This window comes from Phoenix dactylifera, chromosome 1 (assembly GCF_051530095.1).
Source record: "Phoenix dactylifera cultivar Ajwa chromosome 1, Ajwa_hap1_PhDact_Kaust_v1.1, whole genome shotgun sequence".
Taxonomy (NCBI): domain Eukaryota; kingdom Viridiplantae; phylum Streptophyta; class Magnoliopsida; order Arecales; family Arecaceae; genus Phoenix; species Phoenix dactylifera.
Genome location: NC_143190.1, coordinates 50116673 through 50138472, shown reverse-complemented (window position 1 = coordinate 50138472; position 21800 = coordinate 50116673). Strand labels below are relative to the sequence as shown.

At 40.5% G+C, this 21800-nt stretch overlaps 1 protein-coding gene across 1 annotated transcript; it reads left to right on the top strand.

Moving 5' to 3' along the window:
* Window positions 1–679: 679 nt before the first annotated feature.
* On the top strand, window positions 680–15570 carry LOC103712690 (uncharacterized). Its single transcript, XM_088708270.2, has 10 exons — window positions 680–2112; window positions 2232–2372; window positions 2473–2809; window positions 11011–11148; window positions 11846–12819; window positions 12891–12917; window positions 13066–13212; window positions 13330–13670; window positions 15206–15314; window positions 15441–15570. The coding sequence occupies exons 1-9, from the start codon at window positions 1177–1179 to the stop codon at window positions 15264–15266; spliced, it is 3102 nt and encodes a 1033-aa protein (XP_088564396.1). The 5' UTR covers window positions 680–1176; the 3' UTR covers window positions 15267–15314; window positions 15441–15570.
* Window positions 15571–21800: the final 6230 nt, after the last annotated feature.

The following is a 21800-nucleotide window of genomic DNA, read 5'->3' as shown; positions in this document are numbered from 1 at the left end:
TCCACCAGGCTGGCATTCCCTAATGCGGAAGATAAGCGCCAAATGGTTAATGTGCGAATATTAATGGAACCATGATATTTATGTTTCTCTTAAGAGTAAGAGAAAAAGAAGAAAGAAAAGTGTGGTCAACTTGGAAAAAAAAAAACCCGCTTGTTTAATTAGAGTTTTCAAAAGAAAGAAATGAGAAATTAATATTTTCATAGGAATAAGATTCTCATGTTTCATGAAAAATAAAAATCTCTAAGAGACATGAAAAAGCTATTTTTCCACCGATTGAAAATTATTTTTTTTTCAAATTATCATAAAGCTATCAAAATTTATCGATATGATTTTTTTTCTTTATCAAGAGTATAATATATATTCACAACTTTTTTAGAAAAGTACATTGTTAACCAGACATAAGCCATGGTGGAATGTATCACTTTTCTATGATCAATCAAACATGCCAAAATTATTTTTGTAGACATTATATTTCTATGAATCAGCTTTCCAAAAATAATATTTTGGTTGAGAAAAAATTCTTTTTGCGAACCAAACAAGTCTTAAATTTTGTAATACTCCTGTCAAGTTTTGGCAAATATTTTTATTTTAAAAACTTACATACTTCAACAGGGATTTCTAAGTAACTTTTTCGTACACAATATTATTGTAACAATCAGGACCTCACCCCAAGAAACAATTCTAAGATGCCAACTTATAATGTTGGTAAAGTTAATTGGACCGTGATCTAGAATCCCACCGTCACCCGTAAATAAGAGATTCCGTAAGTGTTTGGAAGAGGGCGCGGCCTACAATTCATGACTGGCCGGCCTTATTCGGATTTATGAATTGGCCGATGTGGGCCACAGTTTGGGTCATTCAGCTTCGGACCTTCCAAGTTCCAAGTCTCCCTCGTGCTAAAGCTCAAAGCCCAGCACGGAGAGGCCCACCGTCGGTCCGTTAACGCCACAGGAAGATCGTGTGTATTTATCAGACAAAACACTGATCATAACCGTTCATCGCACGCGTCCAGCACTGGTCCAACACCAACCGGGCCCGGCGGCCGGCCTGCGTACCCTCCACTCCTTCCAGCGCCACCCGTGCCCAAACCCAGCCACTCCTGTTTCTTCGTCCTTCCCCACTGCGATAAAAACCGTGAGTGCGATGGAAAGGTAGGTTCAAGAAATCAAGAAACCGATGGCGCCGAACAGGAGGAAGAAGGGACAGATCATCTCCGACTCCGACCCACATTTCAGCGGCGGAGGTGTCACTGCCGACGGCTTCGACCGATTCGAACTCGTCCCGGACTGCCTCCTCGTCTCCATCCTCTCCCTCCTCCCCATCGAAGACGCCGTCCGGACCAGCGTCCTCTCCACCCGGTGGCGCCGCCTCTGGACCCTAGCCCCCCTCGGCCTTCTCGACGACTCCGCCCTCCGCTCTGAGAAATTCCCCAACAAGAAGCTCTTGGCCTTCCGGGCGTTCCACGACGAGGAGCAATGGCGCGCCCAGGAGGGCTGGCGCGTCCGCGCCATCGACCGCGTCCTCTCCGCGCACGCCGGTCCCATCCGGAGCTGCCGCCTCTCCTGCGTCTACTTCCACATCCCCCTCCTCGACGGCTGGATCCAAACCCTAAGCCAGAAGGGCGTCCAAGATCTCGTTATCCTCATCCCCATGGAGAAGCGCTTCTACCTCGTTCCCCCTTCCCTCATCACATGCCAGTCCCTTCGGTCCTTAGAGCTGTGCTACTGTCGAATCTTGAAACCCACTAAGCCTCGCCTCAATCTTGTCAATCTCAGAGTTCTGAATCTGAAGCGGAGTCTCGTAACGGATGCCGCCATCAATGACTTGCTGTCCAGCTGCCCAGCCCTGCAGAGCCTAGCTCTGGTACACTGTGCTGGCCTCCGGCGCATCCATCTCCGCTCCCCTGCCCTCTGCAGCATGATGCTGGATGATTACTCCTTGGAGGTCGAAGAGCTTTTCGTTGTCGATGCCCCGAATCTTGAGTACCTGATGCTAGGTAAGAACGCGACAAGAAGGACGCACCTAAAAGTTCTCAATGCGCCAAAGCTGGAGCTGCTGGGTTTTCTTGATATGAACATCAAGATGCTCGAGTTGGGCAGCACTTGTTTTGAGGTACTTTTCTTGGCACAGAACTGATTTGGATGCAATGTACGGTAACTCATCTTGTTCTTCATACTAATTAACTTTTTTGTTTTTTTGTTTTTTTGCTTAATCTTCTTCCTATTTCCCAGAAAAGCATGGTTAAATTGAGTACTGTGGTGCATAGCCTGAAAAAACTCGCCATTAGAGTGGATTTCAATGACGATCTTCAGGCGGATATAGTTTTTGACTTGCTCAGATGCTTCCCTTGCCTGGAAACATTGGATGTCTTGGTAATTCTGATGTTTGTGAGATTTGGTGTCTCTTTGCATTTTTCTGTTGATAACTGATGCTTCCGGCTCACCTTTTTGGAATCCTTTTGTTTGGCTATAGATTGCTGACATGGACGATGACGACGACGACGACGACCCATATGTGGACTACTGGGAGCAGCAAAGTTCCTTTGATTGTCTTGATCATCATCTGAAAAGTGTGACACTGAAGGGTTTTTTAGGACAGAGGGCTGATTCGGGGTTTGTTAACTTTCTTATTGCAAAAGCACGAGTGCTTCAGGTGATAACTCTTATTTCTGTACATGCTTGGAAAGAGGGATGGGTAGGAACCATACAGCAAGACCTGTGCCTTCAGAATAAAGCTTCTATAGATGCTGAAGTAGTTTTCATGAAAGAAAAACATGAGATGAATCAGTTTCAACCTTGGAGTTCACTATTTTGAACAGTAGCAACTCTGTTTGGAACAAGATTTCGAGATATTTGAAATCAGTTGGGCCTTTGGTTTTCCTTTTGGGTGGGGAACGGCTTGCAACTTTGCCTACCATTGATTTGGCAACCATTCTGCCCCTACATGTAGAGAGCTTTAAGTTTGGTTTGACTTATTATAAGATGGCTAGGGGATAACAATTAACATGGAGGAGTGATCTGAAGGAAAAGATGTATCAGCTGCTCATAATAGTGCGAATAATCAGTACTATCTTCTCCATCAATGTTGTTAAGAGATTTGTTATAGAAACCTCTATGTAAGTTATTTTCATTGTTCTATTCTGGAACTCATAATTTTACTGCAGTTCTTCATATGAAACTTTTTTATTTAGGTTATTACATCCTATTAGAAAATGAAACAAATTACGCATCTGTATTTCAAACAGGATTGATGCGGTACAAAAATTTCAAAGACACAAGAGAAGGAGGGGGGGAAGATCTGGAGTCCACCAGATTCGAGGAATCCTCCTCTAGTGGTCTCCAATCTAGGAGTAATTTTGCCAAAGCAAGATTTTCATTTCAAATTTTCTAACTAAACAAGAGGCATAGGGTTCCATATATAGCTCCCTATGTAACTATCCATGATCCCAACAAGTGATCATGTAACTACCTATGATCCCAACAAGTGATAATGTAACTACTCATGATCCCCAAATAGGGTTGTCAACGGGCCGAGCTGCTTAGACTCGGCTCGGGCCCGGCTCGGTAGAAGCTTGGCTCGAGCTCGGTTCGTTAGTCAAACGAGCCCGAGCCCAAAATGAGGCCCGTTTAAATCCAAGCCCGAGCAGCTCACGAGCCCAAATGAGGGCTCAGTCCAATTAACAATTTAATTGGGTCCCAATTAAACTTGGACTCAACCTAATTAAATTTTATTAGGCTTAATCAATTTAAATCCCAATTTGATTGAATCCAATTAGATTTAGATTAGACCCAACCCGAGCTAACCCAAATCCATTTAATTTCTTTAAATCAAATTGGATTGGTTCGGGTTTGGACTCAACCCGTTAACCCGAACCAACCCATTAACCATTCCCTCCTCCTCTTTCTTTTTCTTTTCTTCCCTTTTCTTCTCGGGTTCTCCAGAATCTTCCCAACCCCGCCTCCACGGCTCCACCCCCGCCTCCACGGCTTCGTTCTCCTCGCCCGAAGCCGATGCCCCCCTCCCCGCCCTCCCCTCTGATGACGAGAAGCTCCGCCGTCTCCGCAAGAAGTTCCGCATCATGTCCGGCCGGGGACCCTTCCTACGCCTCCTCTTTCTTCTCTGCCCCCGATGCCGCCGCCCCAACCCCTGCACCCCATCCGGCCGTTCCTGCGCCGAGGCTTCCCCTACCCTCCAGCTTGCGGTCCCTCCCCGCAACCGTGCACGCGGCGCCCGCGGCCGACGCTCGTGCCGGCGGTGCTCGCAGCCGCCCCTTTCTTTCTTCTTTTCTTCTTCTTTTCTTTCTTTCTTCTTTCTTTCCTTCGTTCTTCTCTCCTCTGACGAACTCCTTCGACAAACCGACGACCTGGGGATGGGGATGGGGATGGGGATGGGGATGGGCGGGCTCGGGCTGGGATGGGGTGGGCTCGGGCTCGGGCTTAGGTAAACGAGCCTTACGAGCTCAAGCCCGAATCGGGCTGTGCCAAGCGAGCCCGAGCCCGAGCCCAATATAGGGCTTGGTACCGAGCCCGAGCCCGAGCCTGGATTTTTATGAAACGAGCCGAGTCGAGCCTGCGGAGGCTCGAGCTCCGCTCGGCTCGTTAACAGCCCTATCCACAAACAACATGGGACACTAAAACAACTAAACATTGCCATAACAAGCCAGTTAAAAATAGCAACTAACATAAGGATGGAAATACATAATAAATAAAAGAAAATACACAAGAAAATAACACTAGGGCCCCTGCATATGGGCCAAAGTGCTATGCACGCCAGCGACGCCTGTAAACATGCTGAAAACAGTGGTCTGTGTCCTCACCAAGGACATTAGCCACTTCTAATTTACTGTGTTCAGTATCACCTACTTGTGGCTTAATACTAATAGCTGGATGCGACTCCCATGTGACCCCTATGATGTGGCACTTCTCTTGTCACCACGATGATGAATCTACCTTTTTAAGATCATTGAAGCGCAAAAAAGGAACACATCTCGAAGGTCATATGTCAGCCACATTTTTGATGCGGAATTGTTATTGTTATTGGAAATGTAGAGAAAGTGTAGCTTTTTGTCGAAAGTTGATTTTATTGACCACTATCTAAGTCATCAGGGGATATATGATGCGTGCTATTTGCATGCAAAAATATTCATGCTTCACATTGTTCTTTACCATCACAAATTGCTTGACTCTACATAAGTTATTGATTTATTGGATTATACTGTTATATAGCGAATCGAGCATAGTGCTACTTCAGTTGAATCCAACATACTGCTTTGTCTACTTCTGGGTTGCTTGCTATTTGTTTTTGCTAAGTATGGCGATTTGTGAATGTCTCTATTTTGCTTTCATGTGCTTACCTTATCGTGCATCCAGTGGCAGTCCTGTGACTCTTTGGTGATGCAGTAGATAGAAGGAGCTTTTCATCAAAAACGAGAAGCAGTCATAAATATTGCTAACCTTCTAGATGAATCTATGTATTATTTTTTGCTCATGGTAGTATATTTTTTAGTTATGTTGCATTAAATTGGTGATTCATTTAATGATCTTTTATTCGTAATGCTTGTGATGGATGAACTTGCCATCAATGTTCAAGAACGGGTCTTTAACTTTTGATGTGTGCATATTTTGCTGTGCTAGCTTGTCTAAGATTGTGAGTTTTTTTTGTTGAAGGCTAAGAAAATCTATCTTGGAACAGCTTAAAGCTCTTTTTAATTTAAACAAGTAAAATGCCAGGCAACTCTAATACCATGGAGATGAGACTCGGTAAGAGTCAGTTGTTAACTCCTTTAAGCAACTTCTGTACATTCACCTTTGTTGTGGATGGTCTTCATTTCTCTTTCCTTTATGCCCTTTGTATGTGAATGCTGGGAAAGAATCACAAAGAGAAAGCTCTGTATGTTTGGTTTTCACATTACAAGAGTTGACAGCATGAATTAGCATTTGGTGATATGATGAATTATTGGGAACCATTAATTTTTAGGGTTTTTGGTTCTCTATGTTGTAAAATGGATTCAGTGATTAACCCTGCTAGCTTCCTTTTTTTTTAAGGATTTTTTTGTCTATCATTATCTTGAAGGCATTCAAGTTTGCTGATTCTAAATGTATGAAATTACTGCTTGATTGTTCCCTAGCTTTAATGTAAACCGTGCCAAAAAAAATCAGTAGTTTCTTGAAGTTTGTAATATATTATCAAGGAAATCAACTACAGAAGGTTTTTAGATACTTAGTCAACTTGTTACCAGATTTCAAAATTGTCGGAACTATCTAATAATCTGACATCTTGTGCTGTAAGTTGTGTTTGAGAATTAGAGACTTTCAAAATTAGAGGACGCTAGCAAGTAGCAAGCTCTTTTAGTATCAGCATTTCAGCTCTTCTCCGGTGAATATTTGGTTTGCATCCCCTTCTGGGTAGGGTCAGGCTTGCTAGAGTGAACTTTTTTCCTTTTAGAAACCTATTTGACACTTGTTATTTCGTTTCGCATTTATCTGATAGAAGCCCGCATTTTAAAGTTCATATTTTGGAATCTGTGACTTATTCATCCATGACAGCTAAGTGCATAAACTTTTTATTAAAGCAGCTGTCGTCTACTGGAAAAGATACTGAATTGTGCTTATAGTGTACCTTTTGGAGGTAGTAAGGTGTCCACAATTTTCTTGCTTTTGTGGTTGTGTTTTTGACATCTTGAAGAGAAGATTTTAATAGTTCTGGTTTCGTCTACTCTAGTTGGATAGATCTATGGATATAATTTTATGAACAATACATAAATTTTATCCATTAGCATCACAAATATGAAGGGCATGCTAAATCTGTTTTAATTGTTTTCTTCACAAAAAAATGATTGCTCTCATTGTTTCTTTGACCCCAAAATTTCTGTGATACATTCATGGGAAAGTGCATATTAGGAACTCTGTTCAGACATCAATGCTTCCTTTGTTGTCTATCTGATTCAATTTTCAGCTGGCGATACATTGGCTACTTCTGTTTTGCTGTACTTAGGGTCATCCATTGATGACATTATCCGGCTTTGCTGTGCATATATTTTTGAGGCTTTGATTGGCATGTGTAGATAAATATGCAACATTGTTTATTTGTAAATGAATGAAAGCTAAAATCCATTTTTTTGTTTTTATTGAACCGGTTTTGTAGTTTTTTTATTAAAATTGGATGTCTTGATTCATCCATAACTTGCTTAGTTTTTGCATGTAAAAAGAGCATCATCGTTTTGTAGATTACCTGGTGGACACAAGCTATTTGATGATCTTATTGAAGCAAGTGCAAATTTCTGTGTTATTTTTTATACTTCTAGATCGCTCATTTTGAAGTCTTTTTTTCTTTTTGTAAACTGCTAAAAGGAATGGCATATCTGAATGCCTTTAAGTTCATAGTTTTCTTGTGCTTGTATTGCATACCTAACACTAATATCCTCCTTTAGTCCTTTTGCATTTTACCGACAGATGCAAATTGGCAAGCAATTTGTACATTGTCAACAATAGTGAGGGTGGTGTCTATAGTTGTTATTATTAGGGGTTTGAACTAGGATGTAATATTATTATATTATTGATAAAAGAACTTGAATTTTAAGAGCAGGCCTCCACGTTTGGTATTTACATATTATGCTGCATTAGATCCTGAGATTAGGCTTTTGTTGAATGCTAGATCAGAATAGTGGAGAAGAAACCCTTTCAGGATGAAACTTAAAATATGCTTCATTTACAGATATATGCACATATATAAACTTTTATTCTGGTTTGGATACCTAGGTGGGAAATAAAACATAATTATGGAAACAACTCATTCTGCTTAGTGCCTAAAACATTATTAGCTGAGATTGATAATTTGCTCAAAGTAATCCATTTCATGCTCATATGAAATTGCACATTCTAAAACAAGATAGTTTGTTATAGGTGTAATAACACCTAGCTATTATAGATATTTATGGGCGAATGCGTTCTATACTTAGTGTGTTTGCATTCATGCATTCTTGCATGCATGTGTGCATGTGTGCTTTCAACAGAACTGAACTTTTTTTCAAGGAAAAGCAAATGTTTGACAGGTTATGTGAGCTCAAATATTATTGACTCAAAAGAGATGGGAGTGTAGTTGCTATATGTAAATCAACATTTTGTGTTTGGCTAGGAAGCACGGATATGGGTATATATATGATATGGATATGATACGGTATACAGATGCCAATTCGACGAATCTCGACTTTCATGATACAATAATAAATAATTATATTTTTTAAGATATGCTTAGAAAAACACCCAACAAGCATGATTAGTTATATGACACTAGTCAACATTTGATCGTGCACTACGGAGATTTTGGATATTTATACTGGATTAAAAAATTTAAATAATAATTTTTTGGTTTTTTTTTTTTATGAGATCTTAGATAGTATTTAAAGTAGTTCTGGTTGATAGTTCATGTGGATTAGGGCACATTATACCATAAGCTATATTGAGGCTAATCACAAGTCGATTGTTGTGTTTATGATTTCGATAGAGTTCTTAGTTTGGCAAAAACGTCAGGGTTTAAATCAGAAATATATGGACTTGTGTTGGCATGTCTTTAATCTCACATTAATTTTATATTGGGGAGATCTGAGTACGGCAAGAAATCTAAATAATTTTTTGGCTAGCAGGATTGTTACAGTATACATATAAATAGAGGCTAGAATAAGAAAGTTAATACTATCTTAGACATGCTTGTGTAGTAGTTCCTATGCAGAAAATTGGTATTATTCTGGGTGAAAATTGTATGGAGAATTCCTCTTAGAACATGATACTTAGAATGTCTAGATCATGGCTGCATATGCCTAGGTATTTTTATCACAGCTGCTTGAATGAATTCATGTGTCCGATGCTCTCTAATTCATGTTCCAAACAGGAGGGCCCATTTTAATCATCCACCTCCATCCAATTGATTGATCAACGGCAGGTGATCAAATAGGGAAAGTATGAACGGTGGGTTTTCTTTTTTTTTGGTAAAAATGGCTTTTCATGTAGCTCTAACTTGAGTACATCCAGCCATATCAAAAGAAAGTAAAGAGTACAAGGTAGGAGGGATATCTTCTATAGATGTCCATGTGATCTCTCTGAAATGCCGGGCAACAAATGAGGCAACCCAATCTGCTGCATTGTTCGCCTCTCGAAAAACATGTAAAGCCTGAAAGTCGCTCAGCTCTTGAGCCAATCTACGGATATCACGGATGAAAGGATGACCATCAGCATATCTGTACACTTCCTGAATCCAATCGATCACAATAGAGGAGTCTCCTTCAAGGCATATATGCTCAGCACCAAGTACCCACCTCGTGTAGGATATCCTCTTCCAAGCTGCCCGCAGCTTCGCCCCGATTGCAGTGAGTCCCGACGTGCGGTGGCTACCACCTGTTATCATCCTACCCAGATGATCTCTGATTACAAAGCTAACTTCTCTTAACACTCCGTTCATCGACATACTACCATCAAGTTCACTTTGAGATGACCAAGGGCAAACCTAGGCACTGTGACAGCGGAAAGAGTACCCCAAGTGTTTTTGGCCATCTCAGAAGAGAACCTAGCGGCAGCTGTAGTGACCTTCCTCGCATGAAGCATGGCTCTGTCCGCCACCATCCGCGGGGGTAACCGCCTGCCCTCAAACAGGCCAGCATATCTGTTCAACCAAATAGAATAAGCAAAATATGCCCAACGGATCTCCGCCTCAACAGTACTAGGCCTTTGCATGGAGACTCTCAGCTAATGAATCAAATTCTGTGCCGACTCGACTGAGTGGGGCAGCAGGAAAGGTGATCTGCTCCAAATTTCCCTAGCTTTGGGACACTGCAAAAGAACATGATCAATCGTCTCCTTAGTCTCTGTGCACTCCTCACAACATTGAGTGGTCCTCACCCCTCGCCGTGCTAACAAGCTCTTGGTCGATAAGCAACCTCATGCCACCTTTCAGATGAAGAGCGCCACATGCGGGTGAATTCGCATCCTCCAAATCCATCCTCCTATTTGCTAGGTTGGTTCTCGGTTCACCAATGGCCCATCTGATCGCGGGAAGCACCAATACTGCTATAGCACAGATCTTCCTCCAAACCGGTGAGTGGCGACGACTAGCTCGGATCCCGGGCACTAGAGCACCATACTTGGCCCTCATCAGGAAGGATCACATACCATCAAGCTCCAACACGAATCTAATGGTGGGTCTTCTTTTGACTGGGGCCTTCTATTGGCCCCGTTTAAACTTGACACGTTGAATGTATAGGATTCCCCCTCCGTTCCATTTTTATTTTGTCCTTTCCTTTTATCTTACACGTGTATACCTTTTCCATGCAAGGTGATTTCATTAAATCATTAAAATGTTGCTTTCATGGTTTAGCTTTCTAACACTTTTACATGAAGTTCCCCAAATATCACCTTTGTGAATAAAACATTAGAGGGAGAAAAAGGGACAAGTTGATGCTAAGAACAGGCTGGTTAAAAATCTTACCGGATCCAAATTTATGGCATGAGGAGGATGATAAGTATTAGCTCAGATGATACCGTCTCTTGTCACTTAGTTAAGGTAATAAGTATTCGTTAGTGTTATATGAGGTAGGAATAAAAAGATAAGCAGGAATTAGCCCTCCAAATGCAAATTAAAAAAAAGGAAAAAAAATTGAGAGGAGGAGGGATGAGAAGTGATTGCCTCTCCTTTCCAACCTTTGGTCCACGCCTATATTGCCATCAACCAGACCCTTTCCATAAGGGTGGCAATATAGTTAGGTCAACCAAATATGGGTCAATATATCAAAAGTTTATTAATTTGAAGACTATCTTGTTAATATGAAGGCAACCTTTCTATGAAGTAGGTTAAAATCTTAAATCCGAATCTGATCATTTGATTAAATTACCTAGCTTGATCTATTATTAGTTGAATCAAGTTAAATGGTTAAGCACATTAAGCATTACCACCTCTACTATAAAACCATTCTAACCTACTGCCTTTCCAGTTTTTTTATTTTTTCTATGCAAACGCCAATAGCTGCATTACCTGAAAAAATTCTGATGGCTGCCTACCCTAACTTAAAAGATATCGCCCTCTTCCGTGACCGCAACTATGGCACACAGTGCTCCATTCCCTTCTCAAATCTCAACTGCACCATTCTTACGAGTCTTCAAAGTTGTGCATCGCCACTTATCAAAACATCCTCCTCTATCCTGCGAACCTTAATCACCTATACCTGAAATCCGCTGGCCTATCAGAATCCACCTTTGTGCAACCAGCCTTCCGACTGCCTGTCACTCTGGAACTCGGCTTTAATCCACTGCCAGGTTCTCCATGGTGTTTATATGGAAGTAAAATTCTTCTAATAAGAAACTAATGATTAGACAATAACCTCATTATTCTTTTTCTTATCCATATTTCTTTGTTATATGTTTGTTTAATTTAAATTTTAAAAAAATTCAATAAACTGGGAGATATGAATAAGAGATGGATAGAAAGTTTTTTAAAAATACAGAGTCCCACCTGAGCTAACCAGAAGAAAAGCCATGGAGGCCAAAAAAATATTTTTCTAATTATATTTTTTTATTAATATTAAAATAAAAAAAATAAATATTTTTTTAATTTATTTATAAAAAAATATAATATTTTAAAAATATAGTTATCAAACAGTAGATAACTTTTTATAAAAATTTTATTTTAAAAATTTTAGTTTTAAAAGCCCCGCTACCGAGGGCCTTAATGGAGACCTTGCCTCTATTTGGGGCAACGGATGATGGTTCAGTCCCAAAATCGGCAAATCCGCTGATTTATTTTTTCTACAAAAGATAACCCATGGGTCCCAAGCTATGATGTTGCTTTTGAAATCGTGAAGAAATTGAGAGGAGGCTGGGGAAAAAGAGGAAGAGAACCATGCCGGCGAGCGCCAAGAGGAAGGGCAGGGCGCCGGGATCGAAATCCGAAGCACCTTCGGGCCGACGAGGCGGCGGAGATGGTCCGGATCTAATCAGCCTCCTTCCGGACGACCTCCTCTCGTCCGTCCTCTCCCTGCTCCCCATCAAAGACTCTGCTCGGACCAGCGTCCTCTCCACCCGGTGGCGCCACCTCTGGACCACCGCCTCCCTCCACCTCGACAGCGACTGCCTCCACCGCAACAAAAGACCCAGCGCCTCCTGGACGCCGCGCCACCAGGAGGCCTGGCGCGCCCGCGCCGTCGACCAGATCCTCTCCGTCCACCGCGGACCCCTCCCCACCTGCCATCTCGCCGGCTATTTCCTCGACAACCCCACCAACGTCGACACCTGGCTCGAAACCCTAACCCGAAGAGGCATCCAAGACCTCTCCTTCTTCTGCCATCACGAACGCCGCTTCGGCGAGGAGCAGTGCTTCTACCGCCTGCCCTCTTCCCTTCTTACCTGCAGCTCTCTTATAACCTTGAAACTTACGAATTGCCGCTTACCGGAATTTCCGCGATCCCTTCCCGCCTTCGTTAACCTCAGAAACCTATTCATGCAATTCACCGCCCTATCCGACGACACCTTCCGCGACCTGCTCTCCAACTGCGGCTCCCTCCAGCACGTAGCTTTAATCCACTGCGCAGGCCTCCGCAGCCTCCGTGTTCGCTCTCCGAGTCTCGACAGCTTGGTGCTGAAGTGCTCGTCGCCGGACTCCGGCGACTCGATCGAGGAGCTCATCATCGAAGACGCCCCCAATTTCAGGCGCTTGATGCTCCGCGAGAACGCCTTGGAGTATTTGCAGGTGGAGATTCTCGATGCCCCAAAGCTGGAGCTGTTAGGCTTCGTTTGCATGGACATCAAGAGGTTGAAGATGGGCGGAACTTGCTTTGAGGTACTCTTCTTCCCACTTAATTATCCTGCTTCCAATGCCATGCTGATATGGTCCCCTCCCCCTTCGTTCAGTTCATGGAGGCCACAACATTTTATGAGGTAAACCTTTCCATGATTCTGGGGTTCATTGCGACCCAAAGTAGCCAAATAACTGCTATTCTGTCGATTCCTCTATGAGGCGAGCTTGTTTCCATACTTGCTTTCTTCCCGGTTTAAGATTTTTCTTCAATTTCTTTCTACTTCACAGATGAACAGAACGGTTAGTAGCTTGAGTAGTCGGGTGCGTAGTCTGAAAACGTTGGCCATTAGTGTGATCTTCGACGATGATAGCGAGGCAGAGGTCGTACATGACTTGCTCAAATGTTTCCCTTGCTTAGAAACCTTGGATGTTCGGGTAATTTCTTGCACGCAAATTTCATGCATCTTTGCATCTATTAACAGGGCAGAGCAAACAAAAAAACATCAAAGTTTAGGGCTCACCCACCTTTGTTTTTTTATTCTTCTTCTTCAGATTGTTTTCTTGGATGATCCTCATGATGGCGATTCAGGGTATTGGGAGCAGCAGGGTTCCCTTGATTGCTTTGATTGCCATCTGGAAAATGTCACCATGAAAGGTTTCGAAGGGCAGAGCACTGACCTAGGGTTTGCCAAGTTTATTATTGCGAAAGCACGCGTGCTCAAGGAGATGACTCTTCTTTGCGCATCTGATAATTGGAGAAGAGAATGGATAGAAAACATACAGCAGCAGCTGTGCCTTGAGAAGAGTGCCTCCCCGGATGTAGAAGTAGTTTTAATGAAAGATCGATATCGAATTGATGAATTTTCAACCTGGAATTTAGTAATTAATGACTGGTAAACTATTTCTGTACCAAGATTTCATGATCTTTTTAAGTTAACTTAGACTTTGATTTCCCTATGCTCTTCAAACAATCCTGCAATGTTTGCTGATATGGTCTTTGTAAGCTCATTTCATTTCCTCCGATAACGTATGTAATTTTTAAAATTTGGATTGTCCCAATACAAGATGGTTAGGAGAGCAATGATAGCATGGAGGGATGATGCAATGTAAAAAGAACTGCTTTAGTGAAGCAAACAAAAAGGACAGCCTCAGTTATTATCGACAGTGAATTAGTTACAACATGGACTTTGTCAGGGACACTTCTATGTGATTCTTATTTGTTGTTCTTGTTATGGACATCACTATTTATTCATCCACTACTCACTGCACTAAGTTTTTGTTGGAGCACCCTGGAATTGGTAATGAACTAAACTTCCAGATTTTTGTATTTAAAATTATGAGCCATCCAAATTGGTCAGCTACTGGTGGGATTTTGTGTTCGTGAAATTCTATATTTAAGATGTTCGTTTTTTTGATTCATCTAATTCGCTGATCTTTATACATGGACATCTAGGAGTGATGTTTCTATAATGATTAATCTTTTTTTTATTTGTCATTTCTACTAAATACAGAGGCATGCAAAACATGTGAGGATAGTTCTGGTTAAAAAATCTATGGAATAGCCTTGCTAACCGTTGTGTGATTTCTGCATTCTTTGTTCTGTTCATGAGAAATTGCTTGTCAGAAACTTATTTAGTGGACATAACTCCTCTCTCTGTTGTCTGTCTGATTCAGGCTTCAGGGTAGGTAGAAGCACATTAGCCACTTCTAATTATCATGCTTAACGTCAGCTATTATCTTTCAGTTTTATTCATATTATCATCAGTGCCTGGACTGCGACAAAGCATACAGAAGTGCACATTTGTGACTTCTAAATCAGAAGACTAAGAGCCATTTCTGTATTTGTGCAAAAACAAACAAACAAACATCACTTCTTTTTCTTGAAAATCAATATCTTGTTTCATCCATAACCATTTGAATTATTGTATGAAAAATAACTTCGTCGGTGTGCTTGTTCTTGATGGTCCTGCATTACTAGGTTACACAGAGATCATATATGAATCTATAGCAATGTATTCTGAGATGAGACTTCAGTCATTGTTTATATCCCTTTAATCAGCTGCTTATCAACAGTATCAAACACACATATTTTTATTATTGATAATGCAAAATCATAGGAAATAAACTTATCTTGCTAAAACCTCATGAAGGGTGATAGCAGTTTCTTTGTTTAACCAGAAAGGTTAGCAACTCTCTCTCTCATTATGATGGACATGTGGCATGAATATTAGTTGCCAACGATATCAAAAATAACCAAGCCAAAATCATGTGAGCATGATTGTTATGTATACATCTACTTGTAGCATTTAAGTAACACTTAAAACATTAGATGATTCGCATTCTGATTTTGTTTTCTTCTCTCTCTCTCTCTCTCTCTCTCTCTCTTTTGTTTTGTATTTTGTAGACTAAATATGAGTACACTCTGCAGTTTTAGTGGAAATGCAAACATCCAAGATTATTTAAAATTAGTGGGCACAATCCAAGATTAGTTTGGTGATTCAAGAAATGCAACTGCCAGTTTAAATAAAAATGAAGAGGTATTGATGTTGTCATTTATTTTCTGCACTTCAGAATTTGTGAAAGCCATATGAGAAAGAGGCCGTTTGATCAGCTTTCGTTCGAAGTGATTAGTGCTGACTGGTTTGCTTGCTTCTGGTCAGCAGGGAGCTTGGCATGTGAGGACTTTGATAGCTTATTGCTACCAGCTTACAGAGGAAATTTCTGGTGTAAAAGTCTAGTCTGCACCCAAGGGTACCAACTGGACTGCTATAATATGGATCGAATGCCGGAGAAATTAATGTCTGGAGCGAGGTTTCCCTGCAGGAGCTAAACAGGCTTTTGGGTTTTGATATAACTGAAATTTATGCTAAAGTACACTATGTAGGGGTCCAACTGACAAAAATCACCTGCCAAAAAAAAATGAAAGGAAGGAAGAAAGAAAACATTTGACAAAGAAGATTTTGCAAAAATAATACTTTATATTTTTGTGGATTTATTTTTGCAAAACAATCCATTATGGATTTTCTAGAAGCATGATACACTTAATCTCATGACTAATATTAAAACACTTATAGCATATCAACTATATTATAAGTTATTAATGCGCAACTGGACCCAAACATCTGCATTCATTTGTTTTTTCTTTCTTTTCTTTTTTAGTAATATAGAGAGAAGGTGAACCCATCCTTATTTATTAGTACAAAACTAATTGTAGAATAGGATACACCAACAAAAGTAAAAGAAGAGAGAAGCCAGCCCAACAGAACATCTGTGCATTCTAGGGCTCTGTTTGGTAGAGCCGTGGGCAGTAGAGATTTTAGAAGTAGAGCTTTTAGAAGTAAAGATTTTATAAAAAATTCTTTATTGTTTGGTAACTATATTTTTAAAGTGCTACATAACTTTAATATTTTAGTAAACAAACTGAGAAAATACTTTTTGATATGATAAAATGACCATAAAAGACATTGCATAGTATTATACAATAGAGCATAATAAAATATAATATGCATTAATACATAAATATATAATATAGCATAGTATTACTGTAATGTAATATATATTATTACAATAAGTAATATAATATTATATACTATAGCATTATAATATAACATAATTTGATATTATATAACATACTATATTAATGTATTATGATATAATATAACATAATATTATATTTATAGTATAATACAATAATAAAGGTATAAAATATTATAATTATTATCATATATATCAATATTATCATTTTCTGTAATATTATATTTTATTATGGGTATTTTGGTCAAAAAAGAAAAAAATTTAGAACTCAAAATAGTTTTCAGGCGGAGCTTAAAGGTGCTTTTCTGGAGAAGCTTCAAAATGGAGCTTTTTTCAAAAAGTTGTTTTAGCTTTCTCACAAAGCTAAATAGCTTTGTGATTTTTTTATCAAAAATCCTTATTCCATCTAAAAGTGTTTTTGGAGAGTAAGAAAGTGCTTTCTGTCCTCTAAAAGCTGGTCTAAGATTGCTACAAATAATTATACAAGAGCATCAACTCTTCGCCAAAGATGCACAAACAATTACAAATGAGCAAGAATTCTCTGCCAAAGATACATAAGGCTTCTTCGCTTCGAAGAAATCCACGAGATAGATTGGTACCAGCGAAGATTGGTCACCAATCCTAAAAGTTGTCTTGTAAATCTCTGCTTGTCCAAGAATATCTGATTATCTCTCTTTTCACAAAGTCTTAGCATATTTTAGCCACTACAATCTCCCAATCAAATCTCTAAATTCTAGGCATCTTGTTTTTTTCCATTTCTTTCCAATACGCATTGGTGGAGAAATTTGACTAGTTATATTGGTCCACCTAGCTGTAATCTTTTCAGGGCCTATCCAAGTCTCAACCTACATCCTAGCCTATGGCTCGGTTGGCCCGCAAGAAATAAAAAAGGCACTGAGTTTTTTTTTTTTATCTTCCCACCAGATTTGGACTGAGAGATGTTAGGTTGACATTGGTTATGCTCAAATAAACTTTGTAAACTATGAATCTGATAGAGAATTCAGTCCAGATCATGCTAGTTTACCCAAATAGACTTTGACACGAGGGCATAATCTCTAAACTATAACATGCCTTTCTTGAGCAACTTTCGTTGTCTATTAAGCATGTATCAGGAAGCACCAGCCAAAAAGAAACAAAAAAAAAATCTTAACAAGTATCCTAGCCTTCCATATAATGTTTCTGAACCCACATCTCAAGTCCTTATCAATTTAAAGGAAAAAAAGAGAATCCACATCTCAAGCCGCCACAATCAGGAAGGAATGCATAGATATGGTAAATAATTTACTGTGGCCATGCCGCCATATCTAGATATCCTTTCCACAAAATCCTATCCCATTTATTTCGTGGTTAAAACATCTGAAACGGCTCCATTAATATATCCCATTCTCTTTTAGCATCAAAATCCCAGGGTTGAACAACTTTAATATCCCATTCCCTGTTTTGCTTCAAAATCCAAGGGTCAAACAACTTCAATGTCCAACCCCACTTCCCTTATCAAATTGAGAGTTAAGAATGGCTTCTTTCTTAAGTGCAACACGATACAGATTTGGCTTTCTTTTCTCTTCCTAGTGCCAAGCAAAAGGCCAAGAGCAGCTTCTTCTATAACTTAGGTCTTCTATCAAGGATCTTCCTAGAAGTGAACAAAATTTACCATCCCCTAAAATGAATTGCAATCTTTGTTGATTTGAAGTCAAGGAACTTGAAATTGTCTAAATTTTAAAATCAAAGAAATTAAAAAATCTGATTTAGGATGTCATGATTTAGTTAAGTCATCAACTTTAAAGGGAACAAAAAAATATTTTCCTAAAATATAGAGAAAAAAATCGCAAAGAGAACATATTTCTATGTGGAGAAAGCAATTTACCACATATTGTAGGCCTTGTGTGCATGGCAATTAATTGGGAAAAGCACATGAAGCGGTCAATAGTGACCAATTGGAGGTCAACTCTTTGTGCTTCAACACTTCATGTGTCACTATTTCTAAAAAATTATTACCTAAATCCTATCTACCAGCACCAGCTATAGACCAAGTCAATAATTGCTCGCTATCTTATTCATTCTCGTATTTTGAATAAAATAATATTTTCTTTCTTCACCATCTTTTCTTTTTTTTTTTCAATGCTTTCCACTCATGATAAATGATGCTTGCACTCGCACGACCACCCCTCCCTCTCTTTGTCACTAGCGTGTCCTCCTGCGCCCCCGCTCGTCCCAACATTCAATAAACAATCGTTGCCGCCACTACAACCATCTCCACCTACACCGCCCACAATGGCCTTCTCCCCTTCTCCATATTCATTACCTTTGCCTATATTTCCAGCCTCCGCCTCTCTACTTGCCCCGCCACTACCCTCTCCTTTCGCCACCTGCAACAGACTTCTCTTCTTCTCTCTATCTGCAATGCCACTATCCCCACCACCTCCGCCGCTCGTAACGCCTCCACTCCTTTTCCCCACTTGTCGAAGCTGTCATCTTTCACGTCCAAGCCTCTATTGCCCAGGCCTCTCCGATGCTGAGTTTTCTTGCCTCGAGATTAAGTTTAGCTTCATCTTTTTTCCTCCCCCTCCCCTTGACCTTCGTGCCATCCTCGCCCTAAGCCTCCTTCACCTTTGGATTTCTTAATGACACTCCCTCGCCTTCTTGCCTCCCTCGACCGCTGCATTACAGCTATTTGCATCCAAATGCCGCCTGATACCACTCTCTACCTAGCTTATGGGGAAGAAACGATTGACGATACACACACACACACACACACACACACACAGAGAGAGAGAGAGAGAGAGAGAGAGGGTTTAACGGGTTGAAGAAATTAATCTATGAAAATTACTAAGGTGGTAGAATTATTGAGGTAATGGGCAATCATCGGCCTGATCTATAGCTAATACTGGTAGATCAGGTCTGGATAACAATTTCTCCACTATTCTCTTGTAGCCCCACTCTCCCTCGTCGCCCCGTTCGGAGGAGCTGTTGACAGTACAACTTTTATAAAAAGATGTTTGCTGTTTGGTAACTACATTTATAAAGTGTTATGAAACTTTAGCATGTGTTTTGTAAACAAACTGAGAAAGTAATTTTGGTATGACAAAATGACCATAAAGAACATTACATAATATTATACAGCGGAGCATAATAAAATATAATATATATTAATACATAAATATATGATATAGTATAATATTAATATAATATAATATAATATTATTATAATATTGTATACTATATAGCATAATAATTTAATATAATATTAAATTATTTAACATAACATATCAATGCATTATGATATAATATAATATAATATTATATTTATAATATAATACAATAACAAAGATATAAAATATTATAATTATTAGCATTAGTTAATTTCTCATAATATAACATAATATTAAATTATTTAACATAGCATATTAGTGTATTATGATATAATATAATATTATATTTATAGTATAAGACAATAATAAAGGTATAAAATATTATAATTATTAGTGTAAATTAATTTTTCACCCTCCTGCAGATTTTTAGAATTATAAAAGAATATTTTGTGTAATTATTATATTTTATCACGAGTATTTTGGTAAAAAAAATAGCTTTCCGACGGAGCCTAAAAGTATTTTTTCGTTCCAAAAAGTTATTTTTAAATTTTTGAAAAAGCTAAAACAACTTTCCAAAATTTTTACCAAATATTCCTATTTTATCTAAAAGTGCTTTTGAAGGGCGAGAAAGTACTTTTTGGCCTTCCAAAAGCTTCTCCGAATAGGGCCTAAAATAGCTACAAACAATTACACAAGAGCAACAATTTTGTACCAAAGATGCACAAACAATTACAAATAAGCAACAATTCTCTACCAAAGATGCATAGGACATCTTCGCTTGGAAGAAATCCACGAGATAAATCGGTACCGAAGAAGATTGGTCCTTAGTGTGTTCGAGAATATCTGATTATTTCTCTCTTTCCACAAAGTCTTAGCATATTTCTGCCACTACAATCTCCCAATCAAATCTCTAACTACTAGGCATCTTGTTTTTCTCATTTCTTTCCCGTGGAGAAATTTGAATAGTTATATTGAAAGCTTGCAAGATTAGCTTCCATACCACTTATTAATATTGGCTCACCTAGCTGGAATCTTCTGAGGGCCTATCGAAGTCTCAACCTACATTCTAGCCTGTCGCTCGGTTGGACTGCAAGAAATAAAAAAGACACTTAGTTTTTTTTTAATCTTCCCACCAGATTTGGACTGAGAGATGTTAGGTTTATGCTCAAATAAACTTTGTAAACTATGAATCTTGTTGGGGGAATAAGGTTTTTCCCCCAGTGACACAAGTACCCCTAAGAAGTCGCACAACCGCCGACCTTGGACAGTCGAAGTCGGCGTCCGACCTCAAGACATCCGACCTCAGAACCTCCGACCTGGAAAAATCTTGACACCCGAGGTCTATCCTTGTCAGCCACCTACTACGACCGTACCCCTTCGAGGTCCGGCCAAAGCCCATATCCTGCCACTGCCCCAGCATTTATTGCGCATGACCCCTGCAAACCTCCAGTTCACTCCACAATTAATGCGGATCTCCGGCTTACTCCACAATTAATGCGGATCTCCGGCTTACTCCACAATTAATGCGCATGGCTCCTGTCATCTACGGACCCTTAGCTCTCCACGGCAAGTCAGCCCAGCAGAGTCCAATTGACTATGATAAGTCTCTGATCTCGGCCTTACCTCCGACACCGATGCAATAATTCGCCCGATCGCGTGTCAGCTCGGGTCGTACGACGACCTCACCTCCGACATCAGCACAATAATTCACCCGATCGTACGCCGATCCGAACAACATGCCGAGCCGTACTATGGCCTCGCCCCATCACATCACAGGTAAACCGACCCCCCTATAAAAGGGAGCCTTTGCTTCTCAGGGGGGGAGATTAAGCACTCTACAAACACTGTTCTTCCTCTTCTCATACATTTTGCCCCCCTTCTGACTTGAGCGTCGGAGGGCCGGAGCCGGAAAACCCGGCCACCGGTCTGTCTGCAGGCACTCGGACGGAGGACGCCGCCCGCCGACGAATCGCCGCTCCCCTGTGAGAACCTGCTGCTCCCTCTCTTCGACCGAAGATCGCCCCCGAGTCCAATTTCCAGCAACAGTTGGCGCTAGAAGGAGGGGACCGAGTAGCGATCATGAAGTTGAGAAGCAAGGGAGCCTCCAACATCTCCCGGCGTCCCCCACAGAGTCCTGGACGTTCCGTCCGGAATTCGCCTACTCCGGCTGACCCGATTTCTCAGGTCCAGCCGGAACAGTTTAATGCCCTGGTGCAGCAAGTCCGGGCCCTGGCCGCCGCCGTTCAAGGCCTGCGGCGCGAGGAGGCCTTACCAACGCTCCCCCCGCAGGCCCAGGTCCTGCCGGAATTTCCTCCCAACGGCCCGATTCTTCCAGGCCAGAATTTGCATGGCTCCTCCAGAGCCAACAATGAAGAGCGGACTTCTCCCCAGAGAGAGCTA

Bases quoted from the DNA above. Each gene is read 5' to 3' on its own strand.
- LOC103712690 (XM_088708270.2), top strand. From the start codon at position 1,177: ATGGCGCCGAACAGGAGGAAGAAGGGACAGATCATCTCCGACTCCGAC. The intron at 12,820-12,890 runs GTACTCTTCTTC...CCCTTCGTTCAG, and splicing joins TGGGCGGAACTTGCTTTGAG to TTCATGGAGGCCACAACATT. The intron at 13,671-15,205 runs GTAAACTATTTC...TACACTCTGCAG, and splicing joins AATTTAGTAATTAATGACTG to TTTTAGTGGAAATGCAAACA.